Genomic DNA, 25,694 nt, shown 5'->3' with positions numbered 1-25,694 from the left:
CCAACTATCTCACAGGGTGTTCTTTTGATGAAAAACAAATTGGACGATGGAGGGTGACATCTGTTGTCTTCAGTTTCTGGAAGGAGAGATACAAACCTAATAAATAATAATGTCTAATAGGGATGTGTAGTAATGTGATTCCATAGGAATAGGTTATTGGGAATGTGCAACCGCTCTTGTGGGCAACCTTTTAAAGCAGGGATGTCAAAGCAGGGATTTCATTGAGGCTTGTGTTTGAGCTCAGGGGGCCAACTGGGGGTGGCCAGGTTAGGCATGGCTAGCATAGGCATGGCCAGCTCGGCGTCCTGCAGCCCACTGCCAATGAAAATGGGGCTCAGAAGGGCCCTCTGGGCTCCATTTCCACTGCCAGAGGGCTGCAGGAGGCCATCACAGCCGAAAAATGGAGTTCCAGAGCTCCGTTTTTGCTGGCAGAGGCACCGTGGGCCAGTCCTTCACTGTTTCCAGGACGGCCTGATGGGGCACATTTAAGCATTCCACAGGCTGATGCAGCCCACGGGCCTTGAATTTGACATCCCTGTTTTAAAGAAACTGTGTCTTTCCCTGGGCTACATACAGGATCTCAAAAAATGATAATTTACGGAAGGGGCATTGACACACAACCTTGTCCTCTTTAGACCTGAATTATTATACGATTCTGATACTTATCTCTACAAGGAACAGACCTGATGTGTGAGAAGCAAAATGTAGGACTTTTTGTCCTGAATTGGAAGTCACATAGAGAAACATAGCTGCACTCCAAACAACTTTGGAAATTGCCTGGATGCCGACTTTTAATTACCCTGTGATTCAGTCTGCAGTTTTGTATTACTATCTATCTATCTATCTATCTATCTATCTATCTATCTATCGATCTATCGATCTATCGATCTATCGATCTATCGATCTATCGATCTATCGATCGATCTATTTTATTTATTTTATTTATTTATTTTATTTATTTATTTTAATTAATTAATTAATTAATTTAAATTTATTTATTTTATTTATTTTATTTATTTTATCTATTTTATTTATTGTATTTATTTATTTATTTAAATTTATTTATTTATTTATTTTTATTTATTTATTTATTGGATTTGTATGCCGCCCCTCTCCGAAGACTCCACAGTTCCAATAGTTCTAAAATGGACATAACTGTGCTTATAGCAACATTATATTCTAATGCAGAAAAAGGGATGTTCTTTCTTTCTTATATAAAGAATAATTCATAGTAGAAAAAAAATTCCTCTTGGTTCTGATATTTTTAAGGTTAGCAAACACAGATCGGCATGCACACACATCCGTCTCAAATATTTTAAAGTTGCCAGTTTGAAAAGTAATTTGCAACCAATCTAGGAAGGTTTTATTTTATTTACTGGAAAGCCACAGATAATCTGCAGAGACCCCAGCAGGAAAGGGAATTTTATGAATGACTCCATTTTGTCAAAAGCGCAGTCTCTTAGGAGGCAGTATCCATCGCTTGTCTCTCAGTCTCTGATCAAATTCAAAGTCAATTCTTTTTATTTATTGGATGTGCTGCTGTCAGACAGAAGGCATACATGACAGTTATGACAGCTGTGTCAAACAGGGCAGTTGCTGCTTTGGGAATTATGGTTTTATGCTGACCTTTTGTGGTTTGGATCACCATATTATAGCAAAGGAATGGACAATTTCTTTCTGGCTGTCCAGAATAATTTTTTGGCTCCTCTCAAGAAAGGGGTGTGCCAAAGAATCGGGCAAACCAGAAAGGGGACAAGGATTTGGGAGCCAAAAAAAAAAGGCTAAGACTACTTAAAAGAAAAAATTTAGACCAGTTTCTCTGCCCCTCAGAAGCCTGAGTAAGATAGGATGGTATGATCCCATTGCCAGATTTTGACAAAGATGGAACTGCACGACATAGGCATGGTTAGGTAATAGAAACATAGAAGACTGACGGCAGAAAAAGACCTCATGGTCCATCTAGTCTGCCCTTATACTATTTCCTGTATTTTATCTTAGGATGGATATATGTTTATCCCAGGCATGTTTAAATTCAGTTACTGTGGATTTACCAACCACGTCTACTGGAAGTTTGTTCTAAGGATCTACTACTCTTTCAGTCAAATAATATTTTCTCATGTTGCTTTTGATCTTTCCCCCAAGTAACTTCAGATTGTGTACCCTTGTTCTTGTGTTCACTTTCCTATTAAAAACACTTCCCTCCTGGACCTTATTTAACCCTTTAACATATTTAAATGTTTCGATCCTGTCCCCCCTTTTCCTTCTGTCCTCCAGACTATACAGATTGAGTTCATTAAGTCTTTCCTGATACGTTTTATGCTTAAGACCTTCCACCATTCTTGTAGCCTGTCTCTGGACCCGTTCAATTTTGTCAATATCTTTTTGTAGGTGAGGTCTCCAGAACTGAACACAGTATTCCAAATGTGGTCTCACCAGTGCTCTATATAGCGGGATCACAATCTCCCTCATCCTGCTTGTTATACCTCTAGCTATGCAGCCAAGCATCCTACTTGCTTTTCCTACCGCCTGACTGCACTGTTCACCCATTTTGAGACTGTCAGAAATCACTAGCCCTAAATCCTTCTCTTCTGAAGTTTTTGCTAACACAGGTTATATATAGAATATTACTTGTGTTTTTCTGTTATGAAAACAAATCTTAAATCTGTAAGAATCTTCTATCCAATTATTAGAAGACTGCTGAATAGACTGTATTGATTATGAGATTCTCTTGCATATTGCAGACATGGCTGTCCAGCTTATTTCTGAAAACCTCCAATGATGGATACCAGAAATAGGCTGGATAGCCATTTGACTCGCAGAGTATAAGATTCCTGCCTTGATCAGCGAGTTAGACTAGAAGACCTCTGAGATCCAGTATAGGTACAGAAGATTTCTCATGCTATACTGCCTCTCCTGATTTAGAATTATTTCCCATCTGGTTTTTAAACTCATTTCAAGATATAGTTTTCAAAAATCTTGTATCTCCCCCTGCCCCCCATCATATGATTCCTGATTAATATGTTTCATGTTCTGTGGTTGGGGAATTTAGAAATTATTAACAAATATATTTGAATAATATATTGACCAAAGTGCCAACTATCTAAACTCTTTTAAGTTCCGGTTCCTGTTTTAGAACAGGACTAGGCTACTTCCAGATTGTGCAGGGTTCCTAAATCTGATTTCTTTAGGCCAAAAATCCTGTTGGGATTACAAATTGAATGAAATTTATTTCTTTTCCCCTCTATGAAATTTTGGGTTAATTTTCTAAATACAACTTCATTAAATCTCCTCAACCTCATCCAAAACATTGCGGGCAAAACAGCTCCACATCCACAGGTATGAGATTATAAAATGATTATCTTGCCTCCTGCAAAGTCAGTTTGGATGGAATTATATAGTAGGTCGCAACTAGGAGATCTAAAATTTATTAAGTTAAATATATATGTCACATCGCATCACATCAAGGGACCAAGAATCACTATTGAACATAGGTGAAATCACTGAATGGAATTGTGCAGTATAGTAAATTCAGTCTAAAAATGTATTTTGACTTAGGGATCTTGTCAAATTGAAATGAAGAATCTGTGCAGAAATGAACCCATATTTTGGATCTATTACCAATCCATGATGTTGATTACTGCCTAAGACTGTTTCCAGCTCCGATGAAATATATGTCAGATATGAAGATAGAAATTATTGTAGACATTGAAACATATTCCTACAGCTTGATCGGCATTCTTTCATATAAGACAGGGGTCCCCAAACTTTTTACACAGGGTGCCAGTTCACTGTCACTAGGACTGTTGGAGGGCCGGACTATAAAAAAACCTATGAACAGATTCCTATGCACACTGCACATACCTTATTTCTTTCTCACTCTCTCTCTCTCTCTCTCTTCCTTGCTTTCTTTCTCTCTCTCTGCTTTCTTTCTGTCTCTTGCTCTCTCTGTCTCTTTCTCACTCACTGTCTTGCTATCTCTCTTCCTCCCTCCCTTTTTCTCTCCCCCTCCCTCTCTTCCCTCCCTCCCTCCCCTCCCTCCTTCCTTCCTCTCCACTTCTTTCCCTCGCTCTTTTTCCCTTCTCTTTCCCTTTTCTTTCTTTCTCTCCACTTCTCTCTCTCTCTTTTCCCTCTTTCACCCTCCCTCTTCTTTCCCCATGGAGGACTCACCCGACAAGCCTCCACCCTCCGACCCCGGACTCTCATTCAATCCCCATTCAGAAAACGGGAGCTAGCAACTCAAAGAGAAGGAGGCAGGTGTGTGCATGTATGTGTGTGTATTGTGCCCAGCTCGGCTTTCAGCAAACCTTACTTTACCTTGGGTGAGATGACATCAAGGGGGATGTTCTCACTGCTTTTCCAGTGCGGCCTTGGAAAAGACCCGCGGGCCAGATAAATGGCCTCAGCGGGCCGCATGTGGCCCGTGGGCCGCAGTTTGGGGACCGCTGATATAAGAGATCAGATTATTTTTCCAGCAAGAAGCAGAAAACTGCAGTGTACTGAAAATGACAGGAGTAGAAATTTAGTAAATATATACATTTATGTGTGTGATGAAAACCTATGTTATTTAATATTTTTTTCACACTCTTCTTTGTTAGAAAGATCATAACTACTTTATAAGTGTTGATTTTTAAATATATTTTTATGCTTCATTGTTTTAAAGGGCATTTAATATAACTGAAACTTAAAAGGAAACTCATTTGATTTCATCTAAAGCTCTCCTTTCCTGTGTGTTTTAAATTACTGAATTTTAATCCCCCAATTGGTCATCAAGAGGCATTACAGCAGGTGGCAGAAAAAGGAATATCTTGCCTAATTCATGCATTCCTACAGATTTATTATTTTTTACCAAATTAATTGCCTGTCTGGATGCTGGGGCTTTTCATAAGCATAAATCCTTTCCTGCCTCCCCGAAATAATTTCAAAATGCGTAGAAATGTTAGTCATTGAAAGAGGAGACATCCAAGTCATTTTAGCAGATTGCTTCAACATGAAATATCCTTAACTAGGGCCATCCGACTTTAGTAGCGTCTCTTTTGGCCCGCCAAAAGAGTATTCCGTGAAGTAACCAGTTAATGCCAAGAATGTAGCAAAAAGAAAACTCCGTTAAAAGAAAGGATTTTTAAAAAACTGTTTTCAAGGGAGCATAATTGAGGGCAGTAGCCTTGTTCCATGGGAACAGAGAACCCTAGAAAGACAACAGGAAACTTGGCTCAGAACACATCATTTCAAAGGTGTTTTATTCGGGTGAACACAAAACAGGTCTTGGGGAGTATGAGGGATTGGGATGATTCTTCAGTAGCTAGAAAAGCTAAAAAGGGTGTACTGTACTGTACATTTAATGGGCCCAAAATGAAGCAGGCGTACAGGGCAGGTTGAAAGGAGAAGAGAAAGAGCGTGGGATTGAATTGCATAGTCTTCCTCCACATCTCAACAATTTGAGCCCAGTTCATTCACTTGGATAGTCTTTCTCATAATATAATCTCCTGTTTGAATTCCTGTGTAACTTGTGAAATAAATACATATTTTAAATAGGGAGTTGGCTGGTTTTCACTCAACAGGGTTTTTATATATAAAGGATTACACAAGGTAAGATAGAAAGCCCATACAGAGAGAGTAAGGACATCCGAGAAGATTATAGGAAACTCATTCTCCATTATTCAGGAAACTTGTTTGCAAACGCTATGTGCTTAGAGCTCAAAGCATTGTTAGAGACCCCACACACCCACTTCAAGGTCTGTTTCTGTTGCTCCCCTCTGCGAGGAGCTTTCAAAGTATCTATACGAAAACTAGCAGATTCTGTAATACTTTTGTTCCCTATATCATCCATTTGGTAAACTTGCAAGATTAGTTTTTCTGGCCATGTACATGTATACATCTGAACTAGACTGTGTTGTTTCTCTGTGTCATATAATATGTGGGTATATGGGCATATGAATAATAGTTTATTTATTTGTTTTTTCTATGTTTGTCATGTTTATATAGTGTATATTGAAGGTGAATTGTGTGCAACAATTTTTTTTATACATGCCGAATAGTGTACATTTAAAGTGACAAAAAAGTTATTCTAAGTATTATATAAAAAGGAAAATCGCAATGCCGATAGTCCTTGACTTATAGCAGTTTGTTTAGTGACTGTTTGAAATTACAGTGGTACTGAAAAAGTGACATGTCCGTTTTCACACTTATGACAATTGTTGCATCCCCATGGTCACGTGATCAAAATTCAGACATTTAGCAATTGGCTCATAGTTATAATGTTTGCAGTGTCCCAGGGTCACATAATCACCTAATAATCAATGGGGAAGCCAGATTCATGTAACAGCTGTGTCACTAACTTTAACAACCGCAGTGATTCACTTAACAACTGTGGCAAGAAAAGTCGTAAAATGTGGCAAATTTCACTTAACAAATGTCTCACTTAGCAGTAGAAATTTTGAACTCAGCCATAGTTGTACATTAAGGACAACCTATATAGTTTAAAACTGGTTATATTTCAGCCAAATACTAACCATAGTTAGAAAAGGAGAATGTGGGGGGGACACATTTAAATGCTGAGCCACTTTATCCAGCTTGGATAAAGCTTGGGGTAGCCTGGTTTAAAATGCTGCCTAAATAAGGCCATACTAATTCTGAGTGCATTTAATTTGCATTTAATTAAATTTAACACTCTAAGCATCTGCAAAGTGTAAAGAACATGGCAAACCATAGATCCCAAATTATTTTTTAAAAAAACTTATGCAAAAAATCCATAAGGGATTTTCGGTTTTGAAACATCTGATGAAGGGCCAAGACTTTTCACAAATCTATTTTCCTAAAGAACCACCCACAATCTGAATTATTACTCGCTAATGTGTAACATCTTTTTATTCATATGTCTGTTCATATTTCATAGATTCAAGTTGCATTATTTCCAAGAAGTTGGATTCCCGAACTTGCCTTATTTTTCCTTGTATTTTTTTTTCATCAGATGTGGAGCAAATGGCTATTGACTGGCTTACTGGCAACTTCTACTTTGTGGATGACATTGATGACCGGATATTTGTCTGTAACAAGAGTGGAGTCACCTGTGTTACGCTGCTTGACTCGGAACTCTACAATCCTAAAGGCATTGCATTGGATCCAACAATGGGGTGAGAATCCATATAAGTCCTTTAAGATGAAAACTAAATTGGTTTCTGGTTAGGACTCTTTCCATGACTGTTGGATTGGCAATATATTGGCTGCAGGTGTTGCAGACTGCCACAAGTGGGAGCTAGAGTTCACAGCTGATTTCTCTGAGTCACTCTCTCTTTGTTCTCTCTTTGTCTGGCTACTCACTGTTAATGGCTACTCACTGTTAATGGCTACTCACTGTTAGGTTTGCTCTGCAATCTCTCTGTATTGTAGTTATATATTACAGCTAAAATGTGTTTAGGCTTAATATCCTTGTTTACTGGTTCACTGATGGTTCACTCCTTCCCACACTATATGGGCACACACTTTGTGTGCGTATGCATGCACAGTAACAAAAAATCTGGAAAAAAATGAAATAAAAAAGCAAAAAAAAGAGAGAGAGAGAGAGAGAAGATGGCGACCAAATGCACAGTGCTGGAACTTGGCTTTTGTGCATGCTCAGAAGGAAAGTTTTTTTAAAAAAATTCTAAAAATGGAAACAAAAGGATGGCGGTGCCCATGGACCAGCACTGACTGGACCGGGTCAGTGATGTTACCCCTGCCACCTTTTGTATTATTGCCCAGAAAACTACGGTAACTGGCTGTATCCATATGACCACCAGAACAAAGAACTGCAATTATGGAATGACTTTGAAGACTTTTTAAAAATTAGGAGTACGGGATAAAAGGTTCTAGAGTGGATGTTTTCCTAACTCCATATAATAAATCTTGACTTAGAAGCATCATCAGCCTCTCATACTGATGTTAATTTGGATACCACAGTTTAAGGAGGATTCAGAGAAGCTAGAAGAGTTCTGAGAAGGGCAACGAAAGTGATGAGGGATTGGGAAAGGTGTGACCTACAAAAGAGTCGAAAGAGTGCATACAATTTATCTTGAGAGAGAAGATAATCCCGTAGAGTTACAATAAACCCTTTCCAACCAAATGTAGATAGTCCTTGACTTACAACCACAATTGAGCCCAACATTTCTGTTGCTAAGGGAAACATTTGTTAAAGGGAATTTTGCTCCGTTTTACAACTTTCCTTGGAATCGTTGTTAAGTGAATTTATTTTATTATTTATTATTTAGATTTGTATGCCGCCCCTCTCCGCGGACTCCCTGCAGTTGTTAAATTAGTAACCCTATTGAATCTGGTTCCTCCATTGACTTTGCTTGTTAGAAGGTTGGAAAAGGGATTTACAGGACTCTTAAACCTTCATAATTGCAAGCCAGTTGCCAAGCATATGGATTTTTATCATGTGACCATAGGGATGCTGCAATGGTTGTAACAATGAAAATCAGTCATAATTCCCCCCTTTTTAGTGCTGTTGTAACTTAGAACAGTGACTGAATATACTGTTGTAAGTCGAGGACTACCTGTAGAAGGTTGTCAAGAACTTCAGGATTTATTTTCACTCATTTCCAGATTGCAGGATGAAAAAATAATGGTTTAGATTACGGGAGTTGCAGATTACAAAATCTATACAGTGGTCCCCCGATTATCGTGAGGGTTCCGTTCCAGGACCCCTCGCGATGATCGGTTTTTCGCGAAGTAGCGGTGCGGAAGTAAAAACACCATCTGCGCATGCGCAGATGGTGTTTTTACTTCCGCCGCAGCAGCGAGGAGCCGAAGATTGGGGTTTCCCCGCCGCCCACGCAAACTCCTCGCTGATGCCCGCCGCTCGCCCTCCCGCCAGCAAGAGGGGGAAGACCCAGGGAAGCCGCCCAGCAGCTGATCTGCCCGGCGCCATCTACGCATGCGTGGCCATAGAAAAAAGGGCGCGCATGCGCAGATGGTGTTTTTACTGCCGGGTTGAAAAATCGCGATATAGCGTTTCGCAATGTTCGGGATCGCGAAACTCGGGGGACCACTGTATTGGAAAGGTTTGCTGACCGTAGGAACAGTTTGTCTGAAACCAAATTCCTAGACTGGTGATGCTCTCCTTCACTGAACATATTTAAGCATTTATATATTGCTCAAAAAATAAATAAATAAAGGGAACACACAGATAACTCCAAAACTTCTGTGAAATCAAACTGTCCACTTAGGAGGCAACGCTGATTGACAATCAATTTCATTTTGTTGCCAACACATTCAACTTTGTACAGAACAAAGTATTCAATGAGAATATTTCATTCATTCAGATCTAGGATGCGTTATTTGAATGTCCCCTTTATTTTTTTGAGCAGTGTATATGCATCTGTTTCGGATATTTTAATCTGTTTTTCTGTACTAAGAAGGAAGTTGAACTCAATGACCTAAAAGGTCAGTGTCTATCTCTAGTAGTCCTCTATGAGGCCCGTGAACTTTGAATGTATTCCATCTGTAGGGCTAGGGAGACAAAGGTGATGTTCTCTCCCTCCCACGTACGTTTTTCTTGCCATTTTAAACAAAATTGCTGAATTGATTTAAACAGCAATTGTTGTGCTTGTTGATAAGCAGATAGCCATGCAATGCTCTTGGTGGGTTTGTGTGCAGTTCAAATGGTTCATAATGAATTCCAAATGAAATTACAGAGATAATAATGCTGTGCTTTTCATTTGATGGTAATCTCTGCTTTTGCAGGAGAACCCCTAGAGCTAAATTGTTCTTGTCAGGCTCTTCCATTCTTTTTACCTATATCAGATTAGATTGGAAGTCAGTCAGTAGTTTCTTAGTGGTTTCTGCTCTCTCTTTCCTACTACATCTTATTTGATTTGAATAATATTTTTTCTAATTTCTTTATACTTGCTTCAGTTTTCCCCCCTTTATATGTGTGTGTGTGTGTGTGTGTGTGTGTGTGTGTATATATATATATATATATATATATATATATATATATATATATATATATATATATATATAAAATGTATTCTATTCCTATATTCTATATATTCTATATATTCTATTCCTATATCTTCTTTTCTATTATTTCTTAGATATATTTTACTATGAGTATCTCCTCTATAACCTTCATCATGTATTTTACTATGTGTATATTGATATATACTCACTAAAACCCTCATTGTGCATTGGACAAAATAAATAAATAAAATAAATAAATTCTCTCCTTTATTTGTTGCTGTTGGTGATTTTGAAGGCCTTCCTCCAGATTACCCTTTTTAAAAAAAAAAAAAATGACAGTGTATTTCCTCTGATTCTTCAGAACTTCGTTTTAGGAAAGGATATTATTGAATTTTATTTTCAACCCTCCAATAAGGCTACTTATCTTATTTGAAAGTATTGCTTCTGTGGTGTACTTGATAGCGCTGCCCAGAGGTTTTGTCTTTTGTTTTTGCAGGACATAGATTTATTTCTGGCATCTAATAGGATATTTAATTAATCTTTGGTATTGAAATGTCAGCTTGAACTTGAGACTGTACCTACGTCCTTTGTTGTTTGCCTTGAAGTTGTGGTATCATAGTGAAGGGAAGCTAGAGCAAAAGAAACGAAGCTTACTGGCATTAGTGTTGAAGATATTATAATATTTCACTTCTCGCAGATGTAATTGTAGAGCACGGAAATTGTGCCTTGTAAATTCATCTTGCCCATATAAGGCAGATCAGTGTGGTTCTCCAAGGCTCAAGCAATAGGAGCATCTGTTTTCAACATCTCAATATTTCACTGGGCTGAAGGGAGATGGGATTTCTTTCATTGGGAAATCTGTACATCATGATATCCAAAATTATATCTTGCCATTAAAAAGAGATCAGGCTGCGTTGCAGTGGTGACTATTGTAGACATTGACACAAATCTTGTTCTAAGCTTTAAGTTTTGCTTTGCATTAAGAAATTAATATTTTCAAATTAAACTGTTATACTACTGATATTGTATGGTACAGTACTTATATACAATATGCTGCCCAGAGTCCAATGAATGAATGAATGAATGAATGAGTGATCCAATGAAGATCCTTCTTCTCACTGCCCATTCATGAATACTCTAATTCTAGTTAATCGTTTGAGTCAGCACAAAACAGTATCATAAACGAGAGACTGAACAAGGCCATTGTTCACAGTCTATTTTGAGAGTGAGAATACTGTAGTCTCATTTTGCCATCCTAGTCAGCTCTCAATAGATAGATTTTGCAGGAGAGCAGGAATGGTCACCGTCCAAAGATTCAAGCTGGGAAACATTCAGTTTAGCATTTTGGGCAGTTCAGTTTTCAGATTATTGTTTTTAAAGGAGAAGAAGTCAAAAGCTACATTGCAGTTGCATATTTTCTCATTTATTTTCCCAATAATAGCAATATTTCTATGCTTCCGTGAGTTCCGCAGGGTTGCAGTGACATAGAAATATGCTTTTTCTCCCCTTAAATGTTTCTAGTTTCTTTTAATAAATGTAATATTCAGATCTCATTTAGGAGGGTAGATTTAATTATTTTACAACTAATAGTTAAACCTATGTATGAGTGTTTCATTTCACAAGTTATGAAAAAAAGAAATAACACTACAATACATAGAAAATATCTCAGAAACAATGGAAGAATTGTTTGTCTGTCCGTCCGTCCGTCCGTCCGTCCGTCCGTCCATCCATCCATCCATCCATCCATCCATCATTAGAGTTGGAAGGGACCTTGCAGGTCATCTAGTCCAACCGCCTCCTCAAGCAGAGTACTCTACACCACACCAACCAGATGGCAGTCCAATCTCTTTTAGAATATGTCAAGTGTCGGAGTGTTCCTCCGCTGGCAGGCCATTCCACTGGTTGATCGCGTCAGAAAGTTCTTCCTTATTTCCAGGTTGAATCTCTCCTTGGTCAGTTTCCATCTGTTGCTCCTGGTCTGGCCCACTGGTGCCCTGGAAAATAATGTGACTCCCTCCTCTCTGTGGCAACCCCTCAAGTACCTGTATACAGTTATATATTGTATACAATCCCTCACCTATCGCTGGTGTTACGTTCCAGACCCGGCCACGATAGGTGAAATCCGCGATGGGGAATTTATCAACTGATAGTACTTATTTAAGTATTTATATTGTAATTGTTTGGCAAGTTTTCATTGTTTTAAATGTTTATAAACCCTTCCCACACAATATTTATTTTAGATACAGTATTTTTTTTTAAAAAAAACCTGCCGATCGAGTTCGGCGGGCTGTTTAAATCTGCCGATCAACTTCCTCAGAAACCCGCGAACCTGCGAAGATCCGCGAATGATTTTTCTCATTAATATTTCTTGAAAACCCGCGATGAGTAGGTGAAGCGCGGTATAGCGAGGGACTACTGTATACTGGACCTCCTTTTTGCTAGACTATCCTTGCCCAGTTCCAGCAACCTCTCATCGGATTTCTTGGTTTCCATTCCCTTTATCATTTTGCTTGCTCTCTTCTGTACCTTTTCCATTGTTGTGTTACAGTGTTGTTGTGTACCTTTTCCAGATGCTGTGTTACTGCCACACAGCATCACCTTTGTATGCAAACCAACTAAAGCCCTCCAAAATATCTTAATGAAGGCCAGAATCTGACTTGTATTGTGTAGGAGGGTACCGCTGCTGAGAGGAACATGCTAATTAGTGAAACACTAAGAAAATATTTTGAAAAATGCTTATCTCTGAGACAGTGTAGGAGACATCTTCCTATTATGGACAGACCCAGACTTCTAAATGTTTTCCCTTCTCTCTGTCTCATTTTTAAGATAGTATTTTGGTGGGTATCCAACACCCCCCACCCCCATCCCATTACTTAAAAGTCCAGAACAACCCCTGCCTTTTGTAGCAAGTGGCAGCTTCTAGAGCAGGGGTCCCCAAACTTGGCATCTTTAAGACTTGTGGACTTCAAGTCCCAGAATTCTCCAGCCAGCATAACTGGCTGGAGAATTCTGGGAGTTGAAGTCCACAAGTCTTAAAGTTGCCAAGTTTGAAGACCTCTGTTCTAGAGTCTATACAGTGGCATGTTTGGATCTTCAATCTATTTATCCCATACACTATGGAATCTCTAGCATTGAAGAAAATCCCACCAACTTCCAAGGACATTTTGGTACATTTGGAAAGGTATCAGCACAGTTTATTTGCTATCTTCCCTGCCTAGAGGGATTTTCAACCTTTGGAATGATCTGTTTTTCAAGTTTGCTTTTTAAGAGAGTTGATTTCACCAGGTTTGTTTACTTCCCAGCTGTAGTTATTGATCTTCGTGTGGAATGCCTCTATTTTCTCAAATCTCATAGTTTAAAAAAAACATTCTGAAGGACATACTGCCTCTTTTGATAGTGATTCTAGTGCCTTCCTGGAGTTTATTTTTGACTTTGTTTATGTTAATGATTAAACCCTTTAAACCTCTACCATCTTGTGTCCTTCATTTATTGGAAAACAATCTTTTGGTTGTTATTACAGCCGCAGGGCTATACCTTATGTGCTGGAAGGACAGACCCATCTTATAAGATTTTCCAAAAAGGGAAGTTGTACGGGGAAAATGGGATACACAGCTGTGTAATTTATTTCCTTTCCCCCAAAGGTATCGCAGAATAATCACTGCTCCCAGCTTAATTTATCAAGATCTGTCTTGCCTGGAGAATCTAATAGATAGAGGAAAAATGCATAAAAATGTGAAATAACCAGTATTACGGGTTAATGAATATATGACACATCCTGGAGCAAATTGCAGTATAAATTATAGTCGCCTTAATAGTTTTGCCTTCCAATATATATATATATATATATATATATATATATATTTCTTCCTTGCTTCAGAAAGATGAGTGGCAAATCTATTGCAGCTACATGGTTCGTGTCAAAATTGAGATTGCCAGGGATAAGTTAAAAAGCTGTGAAGGAAGGAACGAGAAAACCTTAGCAGGTCATTCACCAAATGAAATTGCAAAAATGAGAATGTGTGTTCATTGAAAATTTAGAGTTATTATTCTACCTAGAGCATTCAAATAGGCCTATCTCAGGGGCAGTGAAGGGCTACCAAAATTTTTATTACCACACTGTGTGCGTGGCTTATGTAGGACGCCCTGCATTTTCTTTCAACATCTTTCAGTGCTTATTGGGTGCTCTGGGGTGTGTTCTGTCTGGGTCACTCCAGAAGCCAATACCAACCCAAAAAGAGAATCCAGACACACTGGTAAAAGGCAAAGGCAGTTTTATAAAAGTCAAGAAAAACACAGGTAACAGAAAATGTCCTTACAAACAGGAAAATGCTGTATCTTCAAAGATATACACGAAGGCAATAGTCCATGAAGCAATACCAGATTCTTGCTGCCAAGACGAAGCTGTAGATAGCAAACAGACGCCTCCCACGAGTCTTCCAGACTGCTAGGCCACAAGCCAAGATCAGAGACGCTGAGAATCAAAGCAGGTCACCGCAACTCCAATTGATAACACTCCACATGGCTTCAAGGGCTTGCCTGCCTTTTAAACCCTGCTGATGAGGACCACACCCAAACCCAGCTGTTTGTAATTCAATGGTGATAATATTTCTTTAACTGCTCCTTTAGTTGCTCTGAACGTCTCTGTCTCATGTCAATGACAGCTTCTGTGTCATCACCTAATGACTCCAAGCTACTGGCTGGGGAGAGCCCCCCCCCCCCCCGGGGCTCTCATGCTGTTCTCCTTCATCCCATTCCTGACTCTCCTCTCCCCCGTCCGACTGTTCAGCCCCCTCCTCTTCGCTGTCATCCTCCTCCGGGCATGGAGCCAGCAGAGACACAGCCGGTCCCTGAACAGCCTCAGGCTGAACCACAACAGGGTGGAGCTCCATTTTCGCTACTCTACTGTCTCTCCCCCCCCCCTCCCATGGTCCGGGCAGTAGCCCGGCCCTGCTCAGGAGTGAAATGCTCCTGGTTCAGGTGTGCCTCTTCGTGATCGGAGATTCGATAGCGATAGCAGCATGAGGCGTCACCCACCCGTCTGGACACAGCCACTTGAGTTCTTTTAAGCGTAGAATACTTTGCTCATGTGCAGAGGGTAAAAGAACCCGCATGGCAGTGTCCAGGCAGGTGGGTGAAGCCTTGCGCTGCCATCGCTACTGGCTCTCCGATCACTGGCAGATACACCCAAACCGGGAGCATTTTACCCCTGGCCTATCCCATCTTGTGCTTCAGCCAGACTTCTAATATCAGTTAATTTTATTTTAAGTCATGTTCAACAGAGGTGTAAATTACAAAACTATAACCGTGAAGTTGCAGCACACAGGATAGGAATTACGGTTTAATAGATGCAAATTGGGATTTCCTCAATGGTTTTCAAGTCAAGATCAGGTCCAGGTAGAAACCTAAATGTACCTAAATACATTTCTTTATGCTTGACCTTTTCTCTGAAATCATCACTTTCTTCTTTGAATAATTAATCTAAGTGCTTGTCAATGCCAAATATATCTGAGTGGCAGCTGTTGCAAAACAGCAAGTGTTACTTTTGCTTAGTATCCCTTTTTTGAATTATCACGCAATTAGAAATCTTAGCTGAAATAATTAATTAGCAGAGTTATAGATGTTTCAGAGGGAATAGTAATTCTGTATTCTGAAAACAGTGATAATTTCCAATTTAAATCAGTTGGTGAGTGATAGAGTTGATGGATTATGGGGCTTATCTTTAATGTGCTTCACACTATCCAGGGAATTGGATGGAGTAAACGTCTGACTCTATATCCTTCCTAAATCTACACCTGTCCAAAAACTATCTATTGCAGAAATTTTGCCACAGGATGCTTGATGGGTGATCATCTTTCTTTTGCTTAAAAGTCTTTAAGATGAATCTGCCATTTTGATGCCATCTCAAATAGCCCATATTATTCAGAAATGTCTCTAATAAAGTACAAATTAAGGTACAAATTAAGTATTAATTGACAAATGTATATTTTCTTTTAAGTACACAGCATATTACACTAATGACAAATTCCTTGTGTGTTCAATCACATTTAGCCAATAAATTATTCTATTCTATTCTATTCTATTCTATTCTAGACGTAGGGCTACACTCCAGCATTTGTAAGCCATTTATGCATAATCTCTCTGGTCAGAGGTTTCATAAGGAGATGGTGCTTCTTGCTTATTGAATGCTGGGATCAATTGCACTTGAATGCTGACTCTTACATTTCTTGGCAAGAGGAACCATTATGATCAGCTGTTTGCCTTTGCTGACATGTGAATAGAAAGAGGAAGGAGGTAATAGGGAAACATCTGGATGTTCACTCATACTTGGTGCAACTGAAAATGTTGATGTGACATAAAAAAGGGAACTTTTATGGCACATTATTGTATGGGCATTGTATCCACTGGTAGCTGGATATTTGAAGAGCTGTTCTGTAAAAAAATTAAAGACGGGGGGGGGGAAAGAGAAGAGGGAAGTCATCACTCATGCCCTCATCACCTCGAGGTTCGACTACTGTAACGCTCTCTATATGGGGCTTCCTTTGAAAAGTGTTTGCAAACTTCAGATCGTGCAGAATGCAGCTGCGAGAGCAGTCATGGGCTTTCCCAAATATGCCCATGTTACACCAACACTCCGCAGTCTGCATTGGTTGCCGATCAGTTTCTGGTCACAATTCAAAGTATTGGTTATGACCTATAAAGCCCTTCATGGCACCGGACCAGTTTATCTCAGGGACCGCCTTCTGCTGCACGAATCCCAGCGACCAGTTAGTTCTCACAGAGTGGGCCTTCTCTGGGTCCCGTCAACTAAACAATGTCATTTGGCGGGACCCAGGGGAAGAGCCTTCTCTGTGGCAGCCCCGGCCCTTTGGAACCAACTCCCCCCAGAGATTAGAATTGCCCCCACCCTCCTTGACTTTCGTAAGCTTCTTAAAACCCACCTCTGCCGTCAGGCATGGGGGAACTGAGATATTCTTTCCCCCTAGGCATTACAATTTACGCATGGTATGTTTGTATGTATGCTTGATTTTATAATAAGGTTTTTTTTAGTTGTTTAGTATTGGACTGTTACATGCTGTTTTTTATCACTGTTGTTAACCGCCCCGATCATAATCTTGTTCAAGAAGTATTAGTCATTACTTAGTGTTTCAAGCAGTTCAGGCTGTTTGTAGATGATACTAACTTGAATACTCTAGTGCAATAAGGGCAAATCTTTTTCTTCTTGCGTACCAAAAATGGGAGCATGTATTCATCCCCGGGCATGTAACTCCCAACCCCACCCCCCACCCCCGTTGGGCTGTTTTTCACCTCCAGGAGTGAAAAACCCAATGAGAAAACTGGAAGTTCAGAAAAATAGACTTATGGTTTACTTGTTGGGCTGCTTTTCCCACTCTGGAGGCTTCAGGGAAGCCTCCTGAAGCCTTGGGAGGGTGAAAACGGCCTTGCCCAAAGCCGAAAATCAGATGGCCAGCATGTGCACTGGAGCTGACATAGGGCAACACCTCATGTGCCCTCAGATATGGCTTTATGTACCAGCTGTGGCACATGTGCCATAGGTTCGCCATCATGGCTCTAGGGATTGTCCCTTCTTTGTGTCAGTATGTTGCAATACAATGTATATACAGACACTCACGCAGGATGTCCATCTACAGCCAAAGATTGATTGATTATATCTTATGTCAATGGAAAAGTTTCTGCATAGTAACCTCAGAGGTGGGTTGCTGCTGGTTTGGACCGGTACTATAGAATTGGTAGCGGGAACTTCCCCCTGTTTGCCAAACCAGCAGCGATGGCCGGCTGGCCATGCCCCCAAACCAGGTCTCTTGTTGGTGCTTAAGCTGCCACCATCTTGCTTATTGCTTCTGTGCATGCAGAGAAGCAGGGGTTTTGGCATGGCACATGTGCACAGCCATGCACAGTTGCATGGTGCAACTACGTGGAACGCAGGGTGGGCAGGCCCATACAGCACGTGAGGAAGCGAACTGGCAGTGTGGTAAGTTAGAACCCACTCCTGAGTAACCTCATTTGTTTGGTTCTCCCTTATGACCTACCTGTTTCTGCTTCTGTTTAGCTGTACAGTGGTACCTCTACCTAAGAACGCCTCTACTTAATAACTAGATAAGAACCGGTTGTTCAAGGTTTTTTTTTGCCTCTACTTAAGAACCAGAGCCCGGAAAAATTTCCCAGGAAATTTGAGAGCGGTACCAAGGCCCGTCCAGTTTTCTGTCATTTCCCCTTTAATCCTGGCCATCTCGGGCTTTTCTGGGCTGCCAGAGGAGGAGGCTTTGGCAGCCGAGAACGAACGAAGCATTTTCCTTTCTCTGGGCGCTTGGACAGAGAATAAACCTCTGCCAGCACCCAGAGAAAAGAAACACTCCCTTCGCTCTGGACAGCCGAGTCACCACAGCGAAGGAAAGGTGCCAGCTACAAAGCGAGTGAGAGGAGAGGGGAGCCCTTCAGCATAGGAAGGAAGAGGCAGCAGGTAGCATTAGCAGCCAGTGTATGGGAGGCAGCCTCGCGCTGGGTGTATTGGAGGCGCGTGCGCCGCCTCGGAGTCCCTCTTTTTTTTAAGCCTAAAAGTTTTGGATTTTTTTGATTCCCCTCACCTCACCTTCTTCCTTTGGCAAGGACTGTCCTCCTCTTCTTCCTCCTCCTCCTCCCACCCAAATTCCGAGCTTTTATTTCTTCCCTAATGGTTTTGCACACATTATTTGCTTTTACATTGATTCCCATGGGAAAAATTGCTTCTACTTAAGAACGTTTCTACTTAAGAACCTGGTCACGGAACGGATTAAGTTCTTAAGTAGAGGTACCACTCTATTCTGTAAGCCTATAGTATATATTCTAGTGGGAAACTGCACTTTCCTTGCACATAAAAACTATTATATTTCTTTCAGATTTCTTTTGAAGACTCAGTTAACATCAATTCCCCCATGAATTTCCGTCTCACCTTAAACAGCATTTCCAGTAGCCTGTGGCAGTTTCTAAACTAATCCTGAAAATCTCATTAATCTTTAGTCTGCTTTGCATTTCTCTGCATAAATTAGGCTGCCACAAGCCGGTTCCCTGCTAAAGCAACAATGGCATCACTTTTACGATCTGTGCAATGCTCACCACCAGGATAGATCCTGCCCGATAAGATCGACATGTCGGACAGTACAATACACTTTTTGACCACCTCAGGCGTTATGAATACATTATTACTATATTTTTACTCCTTCCCGTAGTGCTTTTTTCCCTCCTCTGTACTGTGATGATCTAGAAACATATTTCATTATGCAGATATACCTAGAAACATAGAAACATAGAAGACTGACGGCAGAAAAAGACCTCATGGTCCAACTAGTCTGCCCTTATACTATTTCCTGTGTTTTATCTTAGGATGGATATATGTTTATCCCAGGCATGTTTAAATTCAGTTACTGTGGATTTACCAACCAAGTTTGTTCCAAGCATCTACTACTCTTTCAGTGAAATAATATTTTCTCATGTTGCTTTTGATCTTTCCCCCAACTAACTTCAGATTCTGTCCCCTTGTTCTTGTGTTCACTTTCCTATTAAAAACACTTCCCTCCTGAACCTTATTTAACCCTTTAATATATTTAAATGTTTCGATCTTGTCCCCCCTTTTCCTTCTGTCCTCCAGACTATACAGATTGAGTTCATTAAGTCTTTCCTGATACGTTTTATGCTTAAGACCTTCCACCAGTGAGAACATTTGAAGATGGGTGATAACTGTTTGCAAAAATGGTTCAGGGATCCTATTTAACTATCAGAGGTACAATTTCTTCAGTTCAAATCCTGACAGTTTGGATTTTCTTTACTTCTTTTATTAAACCATTAAGTATGGTTGGATTTTTTTGTCCCTAGGTGCCTTGCCAAGCCATTTGTTGTTAAGGCTTGTAGATTCCTTCAGTTCAGCTATGGCCTTGATCTTTATACATGAGAAGACGTATAGGCCATTGTGTATGAAAGGGCAAGGGAGGACAGAATAATGATGGTAATGGGAAAGACATTCAGAATAATTGCATTCTGATGCATTTCTTCAGTATTTCATTATGCTAAATGTGAGGTCCACCTCTACGTGGTTGAGATTTTGCTCCAAAAGACATTGTCATTCTTCCTTTACACATAACAAAACATGTGTATGCTTATATATCCACAGCATTTTGATTTGGTCTTTTTGTTCTGTAGATACTTAATATTCAGGAGGCCCCTTTTCCAAATTTGCTGGGGGATGTTTTCCGGTTGCAGCCTAAAAGATAGAAGTAATTGAAAAGGGCTTCGTGTACCCACAATTGACTGCCATCTAGTGTTTAATTTTCTCTCTTAATTCCTTTTTGCCACACACACCCATCGTTGAATGTGCTCCTAAATTTTAGTTATGGAGAGAGGGGGGATAGGTACTTTTAAACTTTTTTCATGGCTGTTGGCTGTAGAAATTTCATTTTAATTCTCACTTACGCAAGCTGGATGACTTGCCTTCTGGAGTGGATCAACCCAAAATCCCTGTTCTACTTTCCTTTTGTGGCTGACAACATTCCCAGCCAACTCCCAAACACTGAAAGCATGATTTGTGACATCTGCTGATAATGAAATTCGTGGAGCTTCCTCCCCAATAGGTGACTTCAGGATTGCAACCTATAGAACACAGAAGCAAGGCAATTAGTCTCAAGATAAAATTGTAATTTCAGCAGCTAAAAACAAAAATACCATTAGATTCATTGGGACTACTTTCCAAGTGAGTACAGTGATCCCTCGATTTGCGCGTTCTCGAGTAGCGCGAAACGCTGCAACGCGGTTTTTCACAAAATATTAATTAAAAAATAAGTCCGCGTTTTTTTTCCTACACCACGGTTTTTCCCGCCCGATGATGTCATATTGATTGCTGATTGGCCAAAATCAGGAAGGAAGGAGGGAGGGAGAGAAGGGAAGGAGGGAGGGTTGCCATTGCCATTGCCGCCAGCGCTGCCCCAAGAAAGCCGGTGAGAGGAAGGAAGGAGGGAGGGAGAGAAGGGAAGGAGGGAAGGAGGGAGGGTTGCCATTGCCATTGCCGCCAGCGCTGCCTTGTGGGTAGCGGCGAGGAGCCCGGAAAAATCACCATTGCATTGCCAGCCTCTGAACTTGCGTCGCTCCACCTTCTGCGCATGTGCGGCCATGGAACAAAGGGCGTGCATGCACAGATGGTGTTTTTACTTCCGCATCCAGTATAACGCGGAAATCGGTTAGCGCGGGAGGTCTTGGAACGTAACCCCCGCGCTAACCGAGGGATCACTGTATATGATTTGGATTGTTAAGTCCCCTGATGGTGGCATGCAGAGCCTTATCTGAAGGCACGGATGGCATTGTCCTATATCAACTCCGCGCATCTATGTGCTAGCCAGCTGATTTTTTGGCCTTCCAGAGGGCAGGGGAGGCTGTTTTTGCCCTCTCCGGGTTTCAGGAAAGCCTCCAGAGCCTGTGGATGGTGAAAAACAGGCCCAACAGGCTTCAGTGAGGCCTGGGCGCATGTGCAGGAGGGGAAGTGCAAGTGGGTTGTGTTTGCAGACATGGGTGGGAGGGCATTGCATTAGAGATGTGGGCATGTGCACTATCACACACACATGCACCGTTTTGGCACCTGAGCGAAAAAAAGGTTTGCCATCACTAGCTTAGTCTATAGACTATAAAACTATAACGGGAAGTTTACTGTAAGGATTGCATGCCCAACAGCAGACAAGCTTTTTAAAAAAATCAGTATGTAACTTGCTTTCTCTGCACATAAAGGGTATTTGCATATTAAATATGAAAAATTGGTTTAGCAAAACGCAGTTTAATCTATTTCTTCAATAGCTGAAGGAGGCTGGAGATATAGCATTCCCCTCCTCCATCCAAAGGCTTAGCTCTACCACCTGAGTGGATAATTCCCTAATAATTCCCGGACTTTAGTGAAGCCTCGTACAAAGCAGCTCTGTCCCACCAGTAATTAAAAAAAAAAAACACCCACAAATACACAAGCATATCATTTAAGCAGCCACCCTGGTGCGTCCAGATATTTTGGCATTCCCAGCCAGCATAAATTTGGCCACAGTCCGTGGAAGTTGTAAGGCCAAGCCATCTAAGGGACATGTCTTTGGAGAAGTCTGATTTAAAAGTACTGCTTTTATAAAGCAACTCCATAACTGATTTGGCTCTGCAACCCAACAAGACAGACGCAGACTTCAAAGGATCATTAGAAGTGCAGAAAAAACTATTGCTGCCAACCTGCCTTCCATTGAGGATCTGTATACTGCACGAGTCAAAAAGAGGGCGGGGAAAATATTTATAGACTCCTCATATCCTGGACACAAACTGCTTCAACTCCTATACCCAAAATGACATTATAGAGCAAAGAACACCAGAGCAGCTAGACACAATAACTTTTTGCCCCTGGATGTCATCACTCTGCTAAATAAATACTTCTCTCAGCATTGACAAATTATTACTAAAACTGTATTACTATTATTCTTCTCATCCTTCCTGTTTATTAATCATTTATTATTTATTAATCAGATTTGTATGCCACTCCTCTCCGCAGACTCAGGGCGGCTCACAGCAATAATAATACAATGTAAACAAATCTAATATTTAAGTTAATTTAAAACCCCAATTTAAAAACCAATCATACATACTAGCATACCATGCATAAATTTTATAAGCCTAGGGGGAGAGAAAGTATCAATTCCCCCATGCCTGACGACAGAGGCGGGTTTTAAGGAGCTTGCGAAAGGCTAGGAGTGTGGGGGCAACTCCGATATCCAGGGGGAGCTCTTCCCCTGGGTCCCGCCAAACGACATTGTTTAGTTGACGGGAGCCGGAGAAGGCCAACTCTGTGGGACCTAACTGGTCGCTGGGATTCGTGTGGCAGAAGGCGGTCCCGGAGATATTCTGGTCCGGTGCCATGAAGGGCTTTATAGGTCATAACCAACACTTTGAATTGTGACCGGAAACTGATTGGCAACCAATGCAGACTGCGGAGTGTTGGTGTGACATGGGCGTATTTAGGAAAGCCCATGATAGCTCTCGCAGCTGCATTCTGCACGATCTGAAGTTTCTGAACACTTTTCAAAGGTAGCCCCATGTAGAGAGCATTACAGTAGTCGAGCCTCGAGGTGATGAGGGCATGAGTGACTGTGAGCAGTGACTCCCGGTCCAAATAAGGCCGCAACTGGTGCACCAGGCAAACCTGGGCAAAGGCCCCCCTGTTACCTATCTCCCCCCACTTATAAACATGTTACTTATATCTTTACAATTTATATTGTTTTATTTGTTTCCCAGTATGATTTACTTGCTTATTAGTAACGTGGTGGCTAACACGCTGAGCTTGTTGATCAAAAGGTTGGCAGTTGAATCCCTAGCGCCGCGTAACAGCGTGAGCTCTGGTTACTTGTCCCAGCTTCTGCCAAACTAGTACTTCGAAAGCGCATTAAAAATGCAAGTAGAAAAATAGGAAGCACCTTAAGAGTTGGGAACGACTAGCACATATGTGTGAGTGGAACCTTTACTTTTAATCTATGATTATCACTAAGTGTTGTATCTTATGATTTTTGATGAATGTATTTCCCCCCCCCCTTTTATGTACATTGAGAGCATATGCACCAAAGATAAATTGCTTGTGTGTCCAATCACACTTGGCCAATAAAGAATTCCATCTATCTATCTACTTGGAAGAAAATTCTTGCCCTGGCAACACTTGGGAAAGATACATATGCTCCAGATATGGCTTGAAGGATCAAGGTCCACCAGTAGAAAGAATAACTTTGAAGCAAGTTCTCTTTTTCAGCTGTGTCCTATATCTGCATTTAATCAAAAGGTCCAACTGAGTATAGAGTCCCAGTTCACACAGGACAGCAGCCCAGCAAGTTCCTTTTATATATATTTTCATACAAATGCATGGGATTTTTTTGTTTTTCTGTGTTTAATTGAAGACTTTCCAATCCAGAGATGTCATGGGTGGTTTAATTAAAGCCTGGGCATTGTAAAGCTCACACCATTTACCTCACGGTTTTCACATCTGAGGAAAAACGGAAGTTCTTCTCAGTGTGTGTGAAATAACACCGTCCAGAATAGAATTCTGCCTTTTGTATTATAAAGTGGGAATTTAGATAATTTCTATCCTCAGCAGTTGCCTTGTAGAGTTGTACAGATTTCCGTTCTTTAGATGGATGCCAACCCGTATCCCAGTTTGTGTTTTTATTTTAAATGTTGGCATGTTAATGGTGTACGCGCGCGCGCGCGCGCACACACACACACACACACACAGAGAGAGGAAGTGAGGTGAAAACTACTGTAGCCGTTAGGCCTGAAAACAGCATTGAGAATGAATGTGTTACTGTATGTATAAATTAGATGGAGGGGGGCACCCACCAAGTGTTACCTCTGCTGTTTAGGAACAAATGTGTACATTTGATCAGAGTTTGGAGAAAAGGAGAAATCAGAGTTTTAGCAGGTGGAAAAGAAGCAAAGCGTAGGCACGATTCCACTCTCTATGCATTCATTTGTGAGAGGGCGGGGTTTTTTTTATTTAAAAAATTAACTTTAACATTTTCAGTTCTTTAATTTGGGTGGTGTATGTGCATGTGTGTTTGGCTTTAGTCTGTGAAAAATGGAGAGAGAGACAGAGAAATAAGAAGTAAAAAGCAAAGTCGCCAGTGATGGGCCCCACCCGGTACGGATGGGATGGGCGACCCATTAGCGCTTTTTTGGTGAGTTTCGGAGGCCGGCCCAACCGCACGTGTGCCTAACATGGGGCTATGCACCCCCGTGTGAGATTTCCCTTCTGTGCATGTGCTTGAAGCAAAATCTCATGCGAGAATGCTCGCGTGGGTGAGATTTCAACAATCTTTGCCCTTTTTTTGCTTCCGCACATGCACAGAAGCAAAAAAGGGCAAGAATTGTTGAAATCTCACCTGCATGAGTGTCCTTGCATGAGATATCGCTTCGGCTGCATGCGCAGAAACGAAATGTCCTGCAGTGGTGCTCACAGACGTGTTGGGCGCACGCACACTCTCACCAGCCTCAGGATCCCATGCTGGTGGGAAAAAGTAAGTGGAGCCCTTCGCTGAAAGTCGTACATGTATCGTCACTGTTGCCTAGAGAAAATAAACCAGCTTCTGTTTGAAACTGCTCATTGGACTTTGACATCACCAAGATATTATCCATTCTCATTAAATTTATTCAGAGATAGCTTGTATATCGGACACATATTTTCTGCATGTATATAATGGCTATCCCTAGCATTCATTTACTTGTATGGTTGTCTAAATGATTTCATTGATAAAGCTAGTTATATAATGCCAGTGCTAATCCCCTTTATTTAGTTTATGAATCTCCTTTATTTTTCTTTCACTTATGTTTGGAAAGCCCCTCATATGTTTTTCTCCTTGCCTTCCAGGAAGCTGTTCTTCACTGACTACGGACAGATACCCAAGGTGGAACGCTGTGACATGGACGGGCAGAACCGTACAAAGCTAGTCGACACCAAAATAGTCTTCCCCCACGGAATCACCTTGGACTTGGTCAATCGGCTTGTTTATTGGGCTGATGCTTACCTCGACTACATTGAAGTGGTGGACTACGAAGGAAAAAATCGACACACAATCATCCAGGGTGTTTTGGTGAGTACAGCTGAGTTCAGGGGACATGGATCTCGTGGAATGTACTCTTATTTCCGGCTGTTCAGCCACCCAATACAGTCCTTATTTTGGGGAACCATATCATTGGCAGGGCCTCAAATTGTA

The 25,694-nt window shown here is 41.0% G+C and overlaps 1 protein-coding gene across 3 annotated transcripts in view; it reads left to right on the top strand.

The window, feature by feature from the left end:
- LRP1 (LDL receptor related protein 1) overlaps window positions 1–25,694 on the top strand; it is a 469,165-nt gene that overhangs the window by 227,311 nt on the left and 216,160 nt on the right. For all 3 annotated transcript variants that reach the window (XM_070740967.1, XM_070740966.1, XM_070740968.1), the window contains 2 exons: window positions 6,968–7,130; window positions 25,349–25,571. In XM_070740967.1, coding sequence (XP_070597068.1) covers window positions 6,968–7,130; window positions 25,349–25,571 — 386 coding nt within the window. The remainder of the gene's footprint in view (window positions 1–6,967; window positions 7,131–25,348; window positions 25,572–25,694) is intronic.

Source organism: Erythrolamprus reginae, chromosome 2 (genome assembly GCF_031021105.1).
Source record: "Erythrolamprus reginae isolate rEryReg1 chromosome 2, rEryReg1.hap1, whole genome shotgun sequence".
NCBI classification, from domain to species: domain Eukaryota; kingdom Metazoa; phylum Chordata; class Lepidosauria; order Squamata; family Dipsadidae; genus Erythrolamprus; species Erythrolamprus reginae.
Note: the sequence above shows the minus strand (reverse complement) of the source record. Positions and strands in the feature narration are given on the sequence as shown.